Source organism: Pinus tabuliformis, chromosome Q (genome assembly GCF_031772625.1).
Source record: "Pinus tabuliformis cultivar Carrire ecotype Pingquan chromosome Q, CPIR1, whole genome shotgun sequence".
NCBI classification, from domain to species: Eukaryota; Viridiplantae; Streptophyta; class Pinopsida; order Pinales; family Pinaceae; genus Pinus; species Pinus tabuliformis.
The window spans coordinates 259,276,667-259,297,513 of NC_142296.1; the positions used below are offsets into that span (position 1 = coordinate 259,276,667).

The following is a 20,847-nucleotide window of genomic DNA, read 5'->3' on the forward strand; positions in this document are numbered from 1 at the left end:
TGAAGCTACTTGAGAGATGTGGGATGGTGGAATGCAAGTCCGTGTCTACTCCAATGGAACTCAACTTCAAGAAACTATATGGAAGTGTTGTTGGGCCCAAATTGGCAAATCCTTCGAAGTATCGACAACTTGTGGGGGCCCTGATGTTCTTGGTAATCTCTCGTCCAGACATATGCTTCAATGTGAATACATTGAGTCAATTTATGGTCGAGCCTCGTCACATACATTGGATTACTGCCAAGAATCTCTTGAGATATCTTTGTGGCACAATCAAATATGGTTTGAGATACACTACCAAGAATTTGAGGCTACATGGATATACCGATGTTGATTGGGCTGGCAGTGCGGTGGATTGTAAGAGCACATCGGGATGTTGCTTCTCATTAGGGTTTACTTCAATATCTTGGATGCGCAAGAAGCAGAAATCGGTTGCTTTAAGCGCCATTGAGGCCGAATACATTGTTGCTAGTATGGCTATTGTGAAGCTGTTTGGTTGAGGAAGCTCTTTAGTGAGCTATTTAAGCACGTGTTGGATACCACCGTGATCTACTGCGACAACCAAAGTGGGATTCACCTTTCAGAGAATCCTGTGTTCCATGACCGCTCCAAGCATATTGATATCAGGTACCACTTTATCCGGGATATGTTATAGCGGGGAGCAATAAGGCTCCATCACATCAGGACGAATGAGCAGATCACAGACATTCTCACGAAGCCCTTAGGGAAGGTCAAATTCTTAGCCTTTAGTGAGAGACTTGGAGACGTGGAAGGACCCTCCTATGAGGGTCCCGCATGAGTTGGACGCTGAGCTCTGGGAGCTCACGAGGGTTTGAGGTACTTCTCAAAGCTATGAGCGACCATAGGGTGAGTGGTTCACCTTCCCCTAGTGGTGCGCTATGTACAGGGTGAGTGGTTCACCTTCCCCTTGTTGATTTTTGTAGCATCGGATGTGCTCTAGCCTTGAGATTTTGCAGAGAGGCTAAGACACATGCATTCTCCAAGACTCGAAATTTGTTTGGGAAAATTCCACCTAGAGATAGTTTAATTAAAATAATTAATCATTTTTAATGTATCCCTAAGTCTAAACTTAGTAAATGTGATTAATTAAAGGGTATTAATTAAATTTGGTGTGAATCTTCTAGAAGAAGACGAGGATCAACTCCTAGTTAATCTTAGCCTTTGATTATGTTTTAATCTTGGTCATTGGTGCTCCAACAAGAGATTATAAGAAGGAACTTGATGGGCACTTGGAGAACACACCAAGATAGTGAGATCTGGAGATCAAATTTCTCAAGAGTAGCAGTGTTGAGTTGTCGGAGAGAGATCGAGTGATCTTCTTACAGTGAGGGGCAGGGATAGTAGACCAGAGAGGATTTTTCCAAGTCCAGAGAGTGCAAGGCAGAGAAGGCAACGAGAGGTTCAGAGAGGCAGCGCGGCGCTCCAGAGGGAGTCCGTAATTTTGCTGGGAGCAGTCGAGATCTAGTGCCGGAAGCTGAGGTGTGAGACCAGAGGGCCAGAGAGTCGAGTTCCAGTCAACAAATCGATCAGCTGGAAGGGTGACGCAAATCCTAGAAGTTGTGACGCAGAGACTGCTCAGAGGCAACATGCGGCTAGCCATCTCAGTTTCTGCTCTAAGCACATCTTCCGCTGCTTGGAATATCCTTGATACAGTGTTGCCAAGGCATCCCACATCTCCTTAGCAGTCCCTCTGCTAGCAACATGACAAACCACCTAACCCTTTACTCCATCAAGGATCATCCTCTTGGCCTTCGCCATTTCTTCTTGGTACTTCTTCTGCGGATCTGGATATGCAGGCACAGCCACCACGTTGTCGACATAGGTCTTGACAGAATGCTCATCTAGAAGGAATGACATCCTTGCCTTCTGGATGACGTAGTTGGATGCCCCATCCAACCTGTCCTGATCTCTCAGCCCACTAGTTGCCATCTCTGCCACGAAAATGTTGAACTGTTTCTTACTGTTGTTGCTTAGCCAATAAGAAAATGAACTTCTTAGCGGGAAGTCTATTAAGGAAAAAATTCCTTTACTGTGCTTCTCTCTCTCTCTTCTGACGTCTTTTAGCCCAGTAATCTGCCTGCTGAACAACTGCGTCCCACTAGCTCTTCCTCACGCTGAGGCTCAGTGTTGCTCCCTCTGACACAGCAAGAATTCGATCTGGAAGCCCTTCCTCTCTGTCGACTCACTCAGAGAAAGACTTTCCTCAAAAATTCAGCCTTCCTGGCTTGGACTGTGCAATCCCTCTGGAGATTCGAACTATTGCCTCCTGCAGCTATTTCAATATCCTTTTCAGCTCAACGTTGGGTTCTCTGACACTGTTCTTCTTACTTCACCTGCACTGCTCTGATACCATGTGAAAATTCCATTAACCGAAATCCCTATTGTAGCAACTGATGATATTTCTCCTACTTGTTAGATTTATATGAACAAGTTATTTGCGGTTTCCTATAGCAAACATCGAAATACATACACTGTAACTTACACCATTTAAAATAATATGTCGAAACAAGAAACTGAACAAGAGAAAGATACAACATAAATGACACAGTTATTTTTGGACAAACGTCCCCGGAAAAACCGAATGTGAGAAAATCGGCGCAGCAAATCTGAGGGTTTTTATTATTAAACGGAAGTTATTTCTGAATACAACTTTTGGATGCCTTGTTGGCAATCCAATACAGAGAATATCACTCTGCAGAAGAAATTAGTGAGATTACCTCACTCTATACTGGAAGTCCCAGCTGATCGGCAGCGGAACCAACGAGTCCCGGCTACTTCTATGCTACCCCTGCGTGGGCCTGCGTCAACCTCTAAGGGACTGCATCATCTCTACTGGGAATCAACTTGCTCTCAGGAGCTGATTCCAACCCTCTCGGCTTAGAACATCTAGCTCTCCAGCAAATTTCGGACCTCTGTGTGGAAGGCTTCTACGCTGCTCTATGTGGGTCCTGCATGAGCCTTTCCTGGCTCTGCGTCACCCTCTCTTCCAACTGCATTGCCTCCTCTGTGTGTCTCTCTGCCTCTCTGCTAAGTATTCTTGGCTCCGGAGAAGATCCTCCAGCCAAAACTCTCTTTGCCCCTCTCTGTGTGATCACTACGAAATCACTGCACTGCCTCTAGCTTGAGCAATTAGATCTGACTGATCAACTCTTTGTGTCTCTTCCAAATGACCCTTAAGCCTCCTTAAATAATCTCCTCGTTGACATTCAATGGCCCAGATTAGAAGCTAATCAATGGCTAAGATCATTCATGCTTGATCCTCGTCTTCTTTTAGAAGTTACACCCATAGTTAGATTAATACCCATTAATTATTTTAATTTCCTAAGTTTAAACTTAGCATGCCATTAAAAACAATTAATTATTTTAATAAAATTGTCTCCGGGTGGAATTTCCCAAAACGCTTGCTGGGTTCTTTGGAGAAAATGTGCCCAAGCCTCCGTGCAAAATTTGAGACTTAGAGCACATTCGATGCTACCATAAATCAACAAGTCCCTCCCGGATAGATAACCCTAGTCAGGTATCTAGTCCGAGGCACTGAGTGTGCCAAAATTCTTCGTAGTTCACTTTGGAGATCTTCCACGTACCTTTATATATAGGTAATTATGAATATCTCCCTAGTTAAGAGGGAGTGTTGAAGAATGTAACTAGGTTCGGTCTTCATAATTGTTCTTGAGTCATGATGTAATATATTTATCAAAAGAAAGAAAAAGATATTTATTATTAATAAAATTGACTTATTAAAGAATGGGTTTCATGCTTGAGTCAATTATTTTAAGGTCAAAGCCTCCATTGCAGGCTTCTAGGGTTTGTGTCAAATGTCCTTGTCCATGTCATAATGTAAAGAACCCTTCTTGGGAATTATTTGTCAAGAAATAAATTTATTTTATATTAAAATGAGTCTTTTAGGCCTCCTCCACCAACTCTGCCTCAAAACTGGGTAGCAAAATCATTATATAAAGACAGTAACTCGACCTCATTTGTCACTCACTCACAACAAGTTCGATCTACAGTTTTTGGCCTTAGAAAAAGTGTGAATTTCAAGGAAGAAGGAGAAGAAGGATAGCAAAGAAGAAGGTCTCTCTCAAGCATAAAAGATCAAAATTTTCTCTCTTTCCCACACATGTGAAGTTGTGCAGCTGCTGGAAGGGGGCCAAAATTCTGCAATAACTGGGAGGCCGAAATTTTGTTGTTGGGGGTCGAAATTCTGCAACAGAGAAGTCAAATTACTGGATTGAAGTTGTTGGATAAGAAGAAACTATTGTTATCGTCTTAGAAGGCTGAGTTGGTGGAGGGGGAAAGTCTTTTGGTCTAGGGTCTTGGTCCGAAGGAAGAGTTCTTGATTGGGTTTTCCCCTATATAAGGGTTTTAGCCCTTGTTGAGTGTCTATATCTGGTGTCCCTAATCTTTGTGTTTTGGTTTTGGTAATTGTTTGATGAATTAAGATAAAAAGGAACATAAGAAAAATAATAAGAATTCAAAGATATCACAAGTAATTATCATCTAGAAAAAATCTTTATGCCTTTCTGATTTTCTAGCATTTTTTAGTGCAAAACTTCAGAAAAGGTTTGCACCTCGAGAGATTTGATTCCCCTTTGTTATTGGTAGATCAAGAGTTAAGATGAATCTACACTGATTTTGAGAAATACACTAATAAAATATTTTAACTATAAGAGAAAAAAAAAATCACTTGTTCTATATAATTTTTACATAGTTGACACTGAAATATTTTATTTATGTTTCACATTCTTCACATTAGAATGTTAATATGTCCCCTTATATTCTAAACTAGAGAGCATCTCTCTCTCTCTCCTTATATATATATATATATATAAGGGGAGAGAGAGAGAGAGGGAGAGAGAGAGTTCTGGTTATTTCAGGTGGTTGGGTGGAATGCTTGCTATCTTCTCCATCCAGGTTCAAATCCCTCCTTGTGACATGATAAGGTTGATTTTTTTCTTTCGAAAATATATTAATTGAATTATTTTTGTTATTATTATTACTTTTAAAATGTTACATGTCAATTCATATTACAGGAATTACACATATCCTTCATACCTTGAATTAGAAGGAACCTATTAATAGAATAAGAACTCTCTCACTTTTTCTCTCCATATATTTGATGTTAAAATCTTTACTCCACATACATATTGAAATACTTGATTTATATTCCACATTCAACTTTTGTGAGTTATTCATCATTGTTACATATCAACTTCATATTTATTATTAGGAATGGAATAAATTATATGTCCCTCACAATGGAAAGTGAAAATATAAGAAAAAATTTAATTTAAATTACTTTATTTTTCTGTGTTGATATAAAATTATGTTATATAACATGGACATGAAATATTTTATTTATGACAAACAAAAAAATATATCTTTTGTTGTTAATATATTTTTGTTTTAAATATTGCCGATCCACTGAACATAAAAGGAATTACACATCATGTAATTTCAATAATATTATGTTTACATGTCATGTGAACTCTATATTAAGTAATTGAAGAAATTGCATATTAAGTGAATTTTTTTTACTTTCAATTACTTTATCTCTCTATAAAGTTGATATAAAATTAAGGTGGAAATCTGAAATTGAAGTAGCTTATTAATGGCCAACGTTGATTTTTTTTTGTTATTACTATTTTTAGTTCGTTAATGTAAGTATTATTTTATTATTTTTAAAGGTAGTGTGTTACGTGACATCATTTCCCTCATACTGGGCTGTAGAACGCCTCTCGGCGCAATTACATCATTGCTAAATAACTCTTGCCTGATTAACTATTTATCTTTCTTTTATTGAGCCCTGTACTATACTATCAACATAAAAGGAATGTTTCTTCTACTTCGCTACTCCTGTACACATTTTATCACTTAATTTTCTTGGTTGAGGGTCTGCAGCTCTGCCAACCTTAACAAAGCTCTTTTTCTGTTGTTTTAATATTAAGGATATATCGACTAAATAGTTCAACATGAATCAGTCTATATTCTAGTTCTAGGAATCCTGCAACTATGCTGAATATGTTTCCAATCCTGAAAGGAAAAATCTAGTACACTGATTTTTAGCAATTCCCAGTGAAACAAGCTATAAACATGCTCTCCTTGATGGTTCTACAAAAGCCAGGAAAAAATAAATGAAAGGTGAAAACAAAGCAGGCAACGAATAATAAACAGCATGTAATAATGCATGGGGCAGTATAGAGGACACATACTGTGCTGTGAAGATTCCCCATTTGAGGAAGACAGTGAATGTATGGTGCCCATTCAGATGTCTGCACAGAGCAGTTGAAAAGGGCATCAGAAAATCTCTGCAACATATAATGTTTCTCTGCTTAAACCAATTGGTATCCTCTCCATATTAATTTTTCAAATCTTCCATTCAACAACAAGACTATTCCTAAGAAACCAACTACATGGAATGGAGGTGAAATGTACCAAACTGAATGTCAACCCAACAAGAAATTATATATAAAAACAGCTCAAAAATACCTTGCCAAACTTTTGCTCAGCAAGAATAAATAAAGCAAGCCGAGCATAGTTGCTTGCATCTTTTCCCAACAAAGGTTCAACTTCTGCTGGTAGTTTATCTGGTGTGATCAACTGCAACCCAGATTCAAGATAAATAGAAGTCAGAATGATGCTTAAGCTGAGTGTTTTAAAAAGAAATCTTGTCATCACTTTGTGGTTTTTAACGAAAATCAAAACTATAACATACAAGATTGTGAGGAATTCTCATAATGCATTCCCCTGCATGTATTGTCCCAGAAGCAAACAATGACCTGCAATCAAATTTCAACAGAATAGAAGCATGCTCACGCATTAAATTCTTCAGGATAAGTAATGATTCAGAAAGTTAAAGAAATGAAAATCAAAGATATGCCAAAAAGCAATGCTTCACTCGAGTGAACACTACACATACAGGGAAAGCAAGACCGTCATCCCTGGACGTAACTTGAGTCAAAATAATTTATTGCAGAACAATGGAAAGGAAGAGATTGAGTTCTGTAAAGATCGTCAGTTAAAAAAGCACTGAGATAAGGATAAGTCGAAAGAAATGGCAGCCTTCTGGAAAAGACACAGCTGGAGGTGCAGAAAAGTAGATTCAAGATTGTTTCCTCCTAAACCAGCATAAGATTGTTTCCTCCTAAACCAGCATCTATGTGAAAACAGCCCAAATCTACAGATGCAACCTTGAGCTAACTATTAGGAGAGATATCACTGTCACCTTAATACAATCTCTTCTTCACTTTTGGCCAGCTCTCTAAAGGCCAAGGGGGGTATCCCTAAAGCATGTAATCATTATAAGAGCCCAAAAAAGCAAATCCTAAGATGATTAACCATACAATGCAAAGATTTACTCCAATTAAAAACAATTATTCATAAGACATTACTTTGCAAATAAAGGATCCAATGCTTAAGGATGCAACGATTCATACAAGTTCATTTTAACCTTAATGAAACCAAGCATATATATCAACAAGATCCACTTGAATATAAAACAACTAATGCCTATGAGGATCTAAGTTCAAATCTGATTTTATGTTATCAATTAGGGAAATTTCCAGATTTGTTATAATAACAACCACCCAAGTAGAAAGATGAATATAACCTTTGGTTAAGTCATAATTTGGTTTTAGACATGTAAACTTTGAAATAGCTCAAAATTGTTAAAAATTGGCAGCTCGGGGATGAATTTCTCCTAGAAGAAATCATATCTTTCAGTTATGTTTGAACCACCTATAATAAAATTTCATTTCTGACAATTCTAATATGACTTTCCAAAAATAGTAAGTCACATCTCAATTTGGAAGTGACTTTCCAAAAATAGAAAGTTATGTCTAAATGATCAAAGGATGATTGCTACATATGGAATTCACTTTAAAATCAAATCAATCATGATTATACAAGTCACGAATTAATATTTTATCCTTACTAGTATTATTATTATTATGATACTATTATTTATAAAATAGTTTAAAGTCATTCACCTTTAATGGATTAATAAAAAACAAATTCTCAATAGTCTCATGGAATAAGTCAATTTAATTGAGAATCTCTTACTTGGCAAATTGAAACTCTCTCTTGGAATAAAATAGTAACTCCACACTTAAGAGAATGTAACTCTCCCCCACTAATTTGATGTATGGCAAAAGTGTAACTCCCTCACTCAATTTGATTTGTAACTCTCGTTAAATATTCTCTCATGTCTACGTGTAAAACTTTCTTCCTAATTCGAATTGTAACTCCTCAAGACAAGTGTATCTCTCTCTATTCTTGGGATGAGTTACACCAGTGTTGCGAAAATCACGATTTTTTCGCTGAAATGATTAAATGGGCCGATTAATTCAGTGATTTTTAAATTTTTATTTTTTTAAATTTTTCCAATTTTGCCAATTTTTTGCCGATTTTTCCTGATTTCAAACCTTCGCCGATTTAATCCCAATCGCGATTTTCGCAACATTTACACTTCTCCTCAAGTAACTCCTCCCTCATGGAATTTGATTCTCCTATTGTTGGCTCAAGGCTTGACTTCATTTTATAACTCCTCTCCTTTCTCATCTATTTAAGCAAAAGGAAGTGAGAGTTGAGAGTAGCATGTTCATTGTGAAGAAGGAGGGCAAGTGTTGAATATGTGCGAGAAGTGTGAGAGCAAGTGAAGAGCAAGAGCAAGGGAAGAGTTGAAACAAGTGCGAAAGACAAGATCTGATCAAGAGAAGGAGGAGATCTTCAAGCAAAGAGCAAGAGCACTTCAACTGTAAGTTGATCAGACAATTGGTAACTTTATTCCTACTACAGCAAGCTCATTCTGAATATCTTGAATCCTGGTGAGGTAGGGGGTAACTCCTCCCTTTTGCATCCTAGTGGTTCTCAGCTTCTTCAGGAACATCTTCTGATTCTCGAAAGGATTCTGGTATAGTGCTACAAGAGCATCCTGTTGAGAAATCTAGGGCATTAGTGTTAGCTGATTTCTCTTCCATTAGTGACTGCTTGTGAATGCTTTTTACTTATTTAGATTAGGATCTTCTTCATGTTAGATTAATAGTGTTCTTCTTCATCAAACAATAACCAATGCATGAACATAAATACACAAGAGACACATCATGTAGGCATGAGCCAGGGCCAAAACCTCTCACTCCTTGAGAGGAAAACCCGCACAAATACATCTTATAGAGATTACAATTGACGAATCCCAAGACCAAGGCCCTTGACGAATCCCAAGACCAAGACACTAGTTCTCTTGACAGTCTTCTCTTCTTCTCGACTCCTCTTCTGCTTTGACCTTCTTTGCATCAAGACATAGTTATCATTGAGACCTTATCACTATCTCCACATCAAGATCTCCTTTACTATGAGACCTCTTCGTTGTCATATTCTCGAGACCTTACTTTTGTGATCCTTCTTACTGTGATTACATCAATACTAAGATAGAACCTTTAATATTGTAAAGGCACCGAGCTCACAATACTATCATAACATTAGTATTGAGATAGCACTGTGCTCTGATCTGAGGTTTCCTTTATAGCTCTGAGACTCTCTCACCAAAATCCAAAATGACTATAATATCCGAACTATAGTGATATCCTTGTCCGAAACTGTCTCTCAATTATAATCTTGAACAGTGATTTTCTCTGAAATTCGAACTTCTTACTGCAGTTACAATAGTCTCCTAACCGAATCCAAACTAGTCATTGTTTCTTGGTCACACGAAAAACTTTAGAGGAATCTGAAATGTTGACTGTAATGGTTATCCGAAAATACCAGAGTGATGCGAACTTTGTTCACTATGTTTATGCGAGAACCCTAGCCTCCTATATATAGTTGTTAGACCATATATTAAGCCGACCTTAACATCCAAATAGTTGTGACATTTTAGGTGAGCTGACATGTGTCATTAAATTCATCTTGCAGGCCGACTTCAAGAGGAGATTCGTGCTTGTCTTTTGGAGGGCTATCTAGACACTAGATTGACTCATATACATTTTACATACGCTCAAGAAGAGCTCTTCATACATGACATTAATGCATTGACCTTAATAACAAATCCTAAGGCTCTCAATGGGAGCCACTAACAAATAAAATCTCTTGCTCATGAAACCCATGAAGCAAGACATACAAAAATAATTTTATTCTTTTCATTTCATCATTTACAAAGATCATAATTACATGTCATTATGAAGACCGAACCTAGTTACATTTTACAACACTCCCTCTTAACTAGGGAGGTATTCATAATGGTACTTGGTCATTCTCAATCTAAAGAATTTCTCATAAGAAGAATTCGGATTTGTAACTCATTTGTATAGCATCATACCAACCAGCATTTATATAGCAAGGCCTTGACTAACAACTCTATCTCTCCATAGAGCAAAATGTTGGCAAGACAAATGATTTATAGACATCCTCATCATTGTCTCTCTCAAAACATACCCCACCCGGGTTCTCTCAGGATATGCTCCATGAGGACTATTCCTTTCTTGGACTCCCCAATCCCCAAAAGAATATTGGTCCCCCACGACTACTCTTCCATGGGATTCCTTAACTCATCCCACCAGAGCATCGGATGCCAAATGATTACACAATCCTCCATTATGTCTTCTCAGATGAAGCACAGAACAACATGTCTATCGCTCCTTCTTATACCAGGAGTTTTATTCCTTTGATGTACCCATTCCTATCACAAAGGAATGTACCTAAGCTTTCAGCTTAGAAATTTCCGAGTTTCCTCCAAGTAAGAAACTTCTTCTCAGGCTCCCTCTTAACTAGGGACCTATAGCATCTCTAGAACACTTAGCTGCATGAAGAGCTCCTTTCTTCGATGTCAGGAATTTCTTTAAGGAGTCTTCAACTTTTGGGAACTTCTGTATATAGGGCACAAATCATCCATCACTTTTGTCCATGAGTTAGTCATGTCCCTAACTCATTAGAAAGTGATCTATCAGATTTTCCATCTGGCTTTACTTCATGTCATTCTGCTTTCATGCCATATTTCTGAAAGAACATTACATCCTTCCATATGGTCTGCTTGGAAGTCATTCACAAATCTTCCCTTTTACAGTTCTACATAAGCCCAACCAAATGTTAGTTCAAAAATAATCACTGAACACTTCAAATCATATTTACCTTTGTGATGATCTTTCACCATGACATCTTCTTGTAAGTATCAGCATCCTGTATGCAGATTGACACATCTCCCACAGATGTTCAGTGTCAAGGGTCTTTATCTTTTTCCGACTTCCATCAGAGTCTTCACATCCTTCTGGGAGATCTTCTAGTCAAATCTTCTTGGACTTCGAATGTTGAATGTCTTCTACCTTCGTTGCATATTATCACGATCTCTTCCTACCTTTTAACACACTTCATTCCTAGGGGCTTCCGAGTTCCTCAATCGTAGTCAACCACCTCATACTTCATACGAGGACATATTATGTTGATTTCATCTAGTGCGACTCATGCCTTCCAACATCCTTTCATAAGAGGGGATTACCTGCAACCATACGTCATGAATTTATAATATTAAATACAAGCATACATACCTCATTTTATCTTTAGGTCATCTAGGCTTCTTTCAGCAGCTTCCTTGATTGAAAAGATCTTCAACCCCTTAATCTCCTTCATCTCTCATGTCACCATCATCCCATGAACTCCACAAGTAGGAGTTCCTGATGAAACACTTGCTTCCTTTCTCAAGCGGTGAATCCTCCAATGTTAGCAGATGTTTCCCTTTCAAACTGATGTATGATGAGACTTGTCCTGGATGACTTCTTCCTTTAATCTTCGAATGAGTTCATCAAGAGCTATATCTTCCAAAGTTGACTACCATAGATTTTGTTCCAGCGATCCTTCATGTTTCCCTATGGTGATGTCACGAGCTCTTGCTTCTAATGCTTCTCTTCTCGGGACTTCCTTCTTTCGGCTTCCTTCTTATTATTGTCCTTCTTAAGCTAAGAACAATCTTTCTTGTAAAGTACATAATCTTTTACTTCCATACCATTGAATCTCAGCTATGCTCTTCTTTCAAAATTTTCCAAACTTCCTTTCCTTCCAGCAAATGTTTGAGCCCTTAACCCTCAACACTTTTGCCTTCAATTTGTCATCTTCTATCTTGCATAGATATCACAAGTTGTTGAATGAGGTAACTTTATTATCCCATGGAAATTTGTTACCTTGATTATCAGTTAGTGCATTATAGATCAATGATGATCATCTTCCTTCCTAGATCTTAAAGATGAGACCTTATGAAGATATCCTTCATCCTTTGATATCTTTACTTTTGTGTGGATTAGATGTGACCTTCTTTATCGTACCTTCAGAGAATGAGTTTATCATATGCTTCCCTTGGATGTCTCCAATATTGCTATATGAGGGGATCCTTCATAAGTATCCCTTGTCATGAATTCAGAGGAGACCTTTTGATATGTTCAATCACTTCATCTTCTTGGAGGACTATGTCTATCCTCCTTCTTCATGCAAGGAATTTCGATGACCCATCCAATTTATAGATCTCCTTGCAAACACAAAGTCATTTTACCAAATTGATTAAAGAATGAAAGATACTTACTTGACAAGTGAAGATGAACTCTTCTACTTGATCACCTTGATGATGTCTTGGATGATCTTCTTCCAAATGAAAAAGCCTTTCTTCAATAGTAAAAGGTTGCTCCTTTTGATGAGGAAAATTTGTTGCTTCTTTGGATGAACTTCTTCTAGGGCAAGGAGAGGATCCTTGCTTGCTTTATAACTTTGAAAATGGTGACAATGCCTTCTCTCCTTCAATATACTTCGACTTCTCTTGTAGTGTAGATAAGAAATGCTTCTAGGGTATCAACTTTTTCCAAGAGGATGTGATCTTCATCTTGAAATTCCTTCGAGCTATCTTGCCTTGTAGACTTGATGAGGATCTTTGTGTCCTTTTGATGATAACTATAGAAACAAAAGCTCTTGTTGTTGCAGACTGCTTCTTAGATCTAGGATTTGATTCTTCGATTTGCTTTGATGCCTTCCTTGAAACTTGATCCTTGAATGTCTCTTTGATTAGATGCCCTTCTTTAGATTAGGATCTTCTTCATGTTAGACTAATAGTGTTCTTCTTCATCAAACAATAACCAATGCATGAACATAAATACACAAGAGACACATCATGTAGGCATGAGCCAGGGCCAAAACCTCTCACTCTTTCAGAGGAAAACCCGCACAAATTATTCTTATAGAGATTCCAATTGACGAATACCAAGACCAAGACCCTTGACCTATTAGCCACTCCAAGGCCAAGACACTAGTTCTCTTGACCGTCTTCTCTTCTTCTTGACTCCTCTTCTGCTTTGACCTTCTTTGCATCAAGACATAGTTATCATTGAGATCTTATCACTATCTCCACATCAAGATCTCCTTTACTATGAGATCCTTTTGTTAGAGAATCTAGGGCAAAGTAGTGTTGTGATGATTCTCCGTGACTTGATAACAATTTGTGAAGTCTTTTTACTTTTCTTGTTACCTTATTCTTCTTCTTATTCTTATTAGTGCATATGTGTGTGCTTCATCAAACTGCTACCAAAACAAAATAACAAGAACATAAAATTTGGCTCTCTGCCAGGGACAAACCCTCTCCACTCTTGAGAGGAAAACCCTCGGTAAGTTTATTGAAGCTTCTTATTTGAACAACTACCAAACCCTAAACCCTTGATTAGGATATCCTCCAAGCATCAGTCAAATCCTTCCTCTTTCTGCACTGTCACTTCCGACACATCTTCCGACACTTTGTCTTCCAACGCTTTGTATTCTAGGTTACAAAACCCTAGAATATTAGGCTTCTTTACTTCATTATAGATAGAGGCTTCTTCGCTTTTCTTTGGATACCTTGTAGGACTAAGTATACATCTGAATGAGGATAGTCATGTTGTTGCCTTAAACTGCTGTCAAACCCTTCCTGCACCTCGCACATGTGACAATCTCTAGCCCTAGAAATAGTCCTATCTTCTTCAATCTTGGTCCTTCTTGCTTTGTATATGAGGGCTTCTCCTTCGCTTGTAGAGTGTAGAGAGAGGCCTAGTAGACCTTGTTTACCACCCAAAACAGTAAGATATGTTGACTTATTCTTTTATGTTGTTATGTCTGCATTCAACCCTACCTTGACCTCGCACGTGTGGCTGTAACTGCTTTAGAAATGACCTGCATACCTTCGTTGTCTTGTCTTCTTAACTTGCTGCCCTTGTAGCCCTCTTCTTTTCCTTTTATTCATTCTTTACGCCTTCTTCTTGCTTGCGTATTTTAGAGAGAATTTGATGCCTTGTATGAAGAGTGGACAGCCTCTATAAATAGAGGATTGTCCCTCCTCTTCCAGCGGACATGACTGTCCTTAAAGCCAACTTACAGTTTTGCTCTATAATTCAATTTTACCCATCGTTTTGCTACTTGTAGTCTTTGTTGCTGCTAGGAGAGGATTTGACCATGCTTGGAGGTGTTCCCATGACCTTGTATGATGACTTACATGATGTAACATGCCCTCAAAGGGTCTTATCATAATTACATTTTGACTTTGACTCTCTAGAAGCACTTCAAAATGTGCTTGACCTATTTTCAATGAGCAAGAAACTCATTGACCAATAATATAAAAATAATTTCTCTTTTCTTGAATAAGTACAATTATCAAAATTACATTTATGAAGACCTAGCCTAGTAACATTTCCTTCAACACTTTTTGTTGTCATATTCCTGAGACCTTACTTTTGTGATCCTTCTTACTGTGATTACATCAATACTAAGATAGACCCTTTAATACTGTAAAGGCACTGAGCTCACAATATTGTCATAACATTAATACTGAGATAGCACTGTGCTCTGATCTGAGGTTTCCTTCATAGCTCTGAGACTCTCTAACCAAAATCCGAAATGACTGTAATACCCGAACTATAATGGTATCCTTGTCCAAAACTGTGTCTCTCAATTATAATCTTGAACAGTGATTTTCTCTGAAATCCGAACTTCTTACAGCAGTTACAATAATCTCCTAACCGAATCCAAACTTGTCATTGTTTCTTGGTCACCCGAAAAACTTTAGAGGAATCTGAACTGTTGACTGTAATGGTTATCCGAAAATCTCAGAGTGATGCAAAGTCTGTTCACTATATTTATGCGAGGAGCCTAGCCTCCTATATATAGTTATTCGACTATATATTAAGCCAACCTTAACATTCGAATAGTTGTGACATTTTAGGTGAGCGTTGAGCCGACATGTGTCATTAAATTCATCTTGCAAACCGACTTCAAGAGGAGATCTATGCTTGTCTTTTGGAGGGCTATCTAGACACTAGATTGACTCATATACATTTTATATATGCTCAAGAAAAGCTCTTCATACATGACATTAATTCAGTGACCTTAATAGCAAGTCCTACGGCTCTCGATGGGAGCCACTAACAAATAAAATCTCTTTCTCATGAAACCCATGAAGCAAGGCATACAAAAATAATTTTATTCTTTTCATTTCATCATTTACAAAGATCATAATTACATGTCATTATTAAGACCGAACCTAGTTACATTTTACAACACATCCCACATTTCTTTGGCCTTATTCTTGATCGCAGTGTGTGAGACTACATGATCTCGAACTCCATCGAGAATCAATCGCTTCGCCTTGGCCATCTACTTATTGTAATTCTCTAGTTGTTGCAGGTCTGTAGGTATGGCTACAGCTCTCTTTGCATATGTCTTCAGACCACGCTCATCTAGCAGGAAAGTCATCATGGCTTTCCAGATACAATAATTCAAGGCGCCATCTAGCCTATCCTGATCCCGAAGTCCTGCTAAGGCCATTTTCTGCAAAACTCACAACTGGGAAAATAAACAGGAATCTCCTCTTCCCTGCTCGGTTGCTAGCATTGTTGCTCGCACTCCCTCCTGGAATGCACAAATTTGCCTGCTTCTATTGGAAATCAAGGATTTCCTCCTGGAACCGAATCTAGAAGCCCTCTAAGAAATTCCTATGTGTGTTTTCTCCTCCTAGCCCAGAGCTGATCCTGCTTTGTGAATCTGCTGCAAAAATTCAACTGCGGTTAGATCAAGAATCTACTCTGCGAAAATGTTGATCTTCTCACCTACTGCTTGCTGGAATTGCTCTTGGGCAATTCGAATTTTTCCTGGAACCTACCATTGGAAAATAGAACCCTCTACCTAGCAAATCGAACTGCTTGGCTAGCTCTGCCCAAATCTGGAAATCGATTTTCCAGACTCCCTCTGAATCTGCATGAATTCTTCCTTCCGCCTATGAGCTTTCGATCTGATCAACCTTGCTCTGATACCATGTGGAATTTTTGTCTATTGCGGCAACTGGAATTTATTCTTCTAACTAATTAAAAATTAAGTGCAGTTTATTTGTTACGGCGAATAAGGAATAAAATCACAACTGAAATTTTCACCATAAAAGCGTTGTGGAAAATAAAATTTTGGAAACTGAGCAATATAGTGCACACACACAAAAATTTGACACAGTTATTTTTGGACAGTTGTTCTCGCAAAAACCCAATGCGAGAAAACCGGTGCAGCAAATGAGGGTTTTATTATTAGGCAGTAGTGAAAATCTAAGTACAATCTATGGATGCCCAGTTGGCTATCCAATCAGCAAATAATCTGGATAAAATTATTAAGGGAATTTTTCCATTCTCCACAAGCAATCCTACAACCAACCTCTGCTCAAATACTGGGCTCAGAATAACTCTGCATAACCTATAATTCACACTACTCGGAACTACCTTTGAATCAGACGTCTTGCATGTTGTTGCTGCTGGAAGTGATCCTTCGGCCCTTTGGGAAATTATCCCAACCTCCGACACCTGAATCGACCTTCTCCTCAGTCAAATCGAATTGCCCTCTAACGTTGCCTGTACAGCCTCTAGTGGAATAACTTGGCCTCTCTGCTGCTGACTCTCCGACAATAGAAATCTCCTTCGGAACCATTGTCTCTACCCCTCACTAGCTCTGCGTCCCCACTGTCATGAACTCCCTTTGTGAAATTTTACAAGTCTAATTGCAGCAAATGGAAATTTGTTCTTCTAACTGTAAATTAATTATGCAATTTATTTGCTACAACAAACAACAAATAAATCACACTGCAATTTTTCACCATAAAAATACTACAGAAAATAAAATGTTGGAAACTGAGAAAATGCTAGCACACACAATAATTTTGACACAGTTATTTTTGGACAAATGTCCTTGGAAAAACCCAATGTGGGAAAACTGATGCAGCATGTTAGTTTTTGTAGCATCTGATGTGTTCTAGCCTTGAAATTTTGTGGAGAGGCTAGAATGCATGAGATCTCCAAAACCCAGAAATCGTTTCTAGAAATTCCACCTAGAAATGACTAAATTAGATTATTAGTCAATTTTTAAATATTTCCTAAGTCTAAACTTAGGGAATATGACTAATTAATCAGAGTTAATTAAGTTAATGTGTGAATGTTCTAGAAACTCACACTGATCAACTTCAAGTTAATCCTAGCCATTGATTAAGATCTAATCTTGATCGTTGAAGTCTCAACAAAGGATTATAAGAACAAGTCGATGCGGCTTAAAGAATCACTTGTGCAGTTCGATTTCATGAGCAAATCGATTTCCTAAGTAGCAGCATTTAGTTGTTGGAGAGAGAGCCAGAGAAAATCGAAGCAGTGAAGAGGGGCAAGGACAGTGAAGCCAGAGGAAGGATTCCGGTTCCAGTGAGTGCTTTTGCAGAGAGGCAGAGGAGCCATAGTGAGGTTGACACAGAGCAGCGTAGTAGCCTCTAGAGGAAATTTTGATTTTGCTAGGGACAGGCAAAATTTCAGTGACAGAAGTTGGGCAGAGATTCCATAGGCCACGAGAGACATTTTCCCAGACAGCAGCTAATCAGACAGCTTGAGGAGAAGTTGTTCTGAGCTGAGTGCAAGAGCAACTGCGCTGGGGTGACGCAGTGACTGCATAGAACCAGTTTGGACGGCTCAATTTGAGCTAAGGTTAGAACCCAGATTTCCCTATGGAGTGAGGAAATTCCTCACTAGATTTTTCTTTCCAGTTTCGTCATCCAGTGGTACTCAGCTTATTTCGCTACTACATAATAATAAAACCCCCAATTGCTGCACCAGTTTTCCCAAGTTGGGTTTTCCCAGGGACATTGATCCAAAAAAAAACTGTGTAAATTTATGTGTGTGTCCTAGCATTTCTTCCGCAGTTTTATTTGTGTAGGTTGCAGTGTGATTGATTCAGTATTTGTTGTAGCAACCATTAAATAGATTGTTAAGAATTAATTTAACAATTAGGAGAATTATTTCCAATTGATGCAATAGTATTCAGGTTTACGAATTTTCACATGGTATCAGAGCGCAGATGATTAGCCAGAGAGCTCAGTAGCGAAGGAAGAGTGATTTTCGTTGTTCAGTAAGTGCAGAAGATCGAAACCCAAGAAGCAGTGCAGTCACCTCGGCCAAGAGGCTGAATTTCTTAAGGAGATTCGATTTTTCTGAGTGTAAAGGCAGAAAAATTCAATCTCTCCAAATCGAGGGATTCTAGAGGCAGAGGGAGCAGCCAATATTTTTCGCAGAGTAGATCTCTAGCTAGACACAGTAGCTTTGCAGCAGTTTCCTAAAGTAGAACTAGCGTCGAGTGGAAGAAGAGCACACATTGAGGGGAAAATTTTCCTCAGGGAACTTCTAGTCTCAAGGAGTTCGATTTCCCTTGCAGATTAGCAGTCATTGTGAGCAGAGTTTCTCACTCCAAAAGGGAGTGCAAATAGCCTAGCAATAGTTGAGCAGAAGGGAAGAGGAGATTTTCGACATTGTTTGAGATGGTCACTGTTGGACTTCAAGATCAAGACAAGTTGGATGGTGCTTCCAACTATGTCATCCAGAAGGCAAGAATGTCCTTCCTTCTAGATGAATTTGTCCTGAAGCCAATCATCGATGCAGTGGTAGCTATCCCCACGGATGTAGGTCAGCTGAAGGAGTACAGAAAAGAGATGGCACGGGCAAAGAGGTTGATCCTTGATGGTGTTCGGGATCACATTGTTTCTCACATAGATGGCGAAGGTACTGCCAAGGAGATGTGCGGTACACTTTCCATGTTGTACCAAGGCACTTCCGAGAAGCGGAAGATATACTTGGAGGAGAAGCTTAGATGCACCAAGATGCAGAAGGGGGAACACATAGACCCCTTCCTCACGAGGATTTAGGAGATCTGGGACCAGCTTGCAGCTATTGTGCAACGCCTCAACCCACAGAGCTAGTGCGATTGGCACTCAACAGTATCTCAAAGGAATGGCAGGTATTTGTCCAAAGTATCTTGGGCACAAACACCTTACCAAGGTGGGACAGGATGTGGGCCGATTTGCAACAGGAGGAATTGAGACGAGACCTAGTGAAGAGCTCCATCAGTGATAGCAACAGCGGATTGAAGCATGTGAAGGAGGAGAATGTGGCTCTCACATCGAAGGGTCCCAGTCAAGGACAGGGGGAACAGGGAAAGAAGAAGAAGGATATGTCAAAGGTCAAGTGCTTCAGATGTGGTGAGCTTCGTCACTACAATACCCAAACTCCTCTTAGGAAAAATGACGAGGAGAAGTAGGATCAGCAGGCAGCATTAGCAAAGATCGATAGGCTGTCCTCCAAGCTGGAGGAAGACTTCGCCATGTTTGTTGACATGCCCCCAGGAGTCAAGTGGGGTGACTTGGTGTTGTAGCCCCAAAGTGCTACAAATGGGCAGGATCCTTGAGGAGGTCCACCTCTAGAATCAGTACCTTGCTACGGGAGCCCGCAATATTCAGTAGCAAGATGGATCAGTGACAGTAGATGCAGTTAGATGCCAGAGTGACAAATGCAAAGTCTAGTTGCAGTGAGATGCTGGGAAGCGCAATGCAGAGTTGGCAGTAGTGCAGGTGGCACAGTGTTGAGTCAGGTTGTCAGCAGTAGCGCAGATGCCTCAGTGACAATGCAGATACTAGCATCAGTCAAAGACCTAGGTGACAAATGCATCATACTGATCAAAGTTGATTCAGTATTTAGGATGTTTTTCAATTGTAGTTGCAGCAGCAACTGATGAAGTGGGAGTTGCAGTGCAGATGCAGTGTTGGCAGCGGTATGGCAGGGTCAGTAGCAACACAGATGCAATGCATATCAAAGTTGCGCAGTAGTTGGTGGGCAGCAGCAGCCAAACATTAGCAGTGTGATAAGAGATGATGCAGAGACAGGGTGCTGCTACAAGAGATAGCAATACTAGAACACATTCCTCGCTAAGAGGGAATGTTATTTTTTGTAGCATCGGATGTGTTCTAGCCTTGAAATTTTGTGGAGATGCTAGAATGCATGAGATCTCCAAAACCCAGAAATCGTTTCTGGAAATTTCGCCTAGAAATGACTTAATTAGTTTATCAATCGATTTTTAAATATTTCCTAAGTCTAAACTTAGGGAATATGACTAGTTAATCAAAATTAATTAAGTTAAGGTATGAATGTCCTAGAAACTCACATGGATCAACTTCAAGTTAATCCTAGCCATCAATTAAGATCTAATCTTGGTCGTTGAAGTCTCAACAGAGGATTATAAGAAGAAGTCGATGGGGCTTGGAGAGAAAGCTTCAGGCATTCGATTTCATGAGCAGATCGATTTCCAGAGTAGCAGCAGTCAGTTGCCGGAGAGAGAGACACTGAGATCGAAGCAGTGAGAGAGGGGCAGGGACAGTGAAGTCGAAGGAAGGATTCCAGTTCCGGTGAGTGCATTTACAGAGAGGCAAGTGAGCCAGAGTGAGGTTGACACAGAGCAGCACAGTACCCTTTAGAGGCAATTTCGAATCTGCTAGGGAATAGC

The 20,847-nt window shown here is 39.1% G+C and overlaps 1 protein-coding gene across 3 annotated transcripts in view; it reads right to left on the minus strand.

Moving 5' to 3' along the window:
- LOC149219166 (ribulose-1,5 bisphosphate carboxylase/oxygenase large subunit N-methyltransferase, chloroplastic-like) overlaps window positions 1–20,847 on the minus strand; it is a 318,086-nt gene that overhangs the window by 235,210 nt on the left and 62,029 nt on the right. For all 3 annotated transcript variants that reach the window (XM_089384288.1, XM_089384287.1, XM_089384289.1), the window contains exons 3-5: window positions 6,734–6,797; window positions 6,508–6,618; window positions 6,231–6,290 (exon numbers count right to left, since the gene is read on the minus strand). In XM_089384288.1, the coding sequence (XP_089240414.1) occupies window positions 6,231–6,290; window positions 6,508–6,618; window positions 6,734–6,797 (235 nt within the window). The remainder of the gene's footprint in view (window positions 1–6,230; window positions 6,291–6,507; window positions 6,619–6,733; window positions 6,798–20,847) is intronic.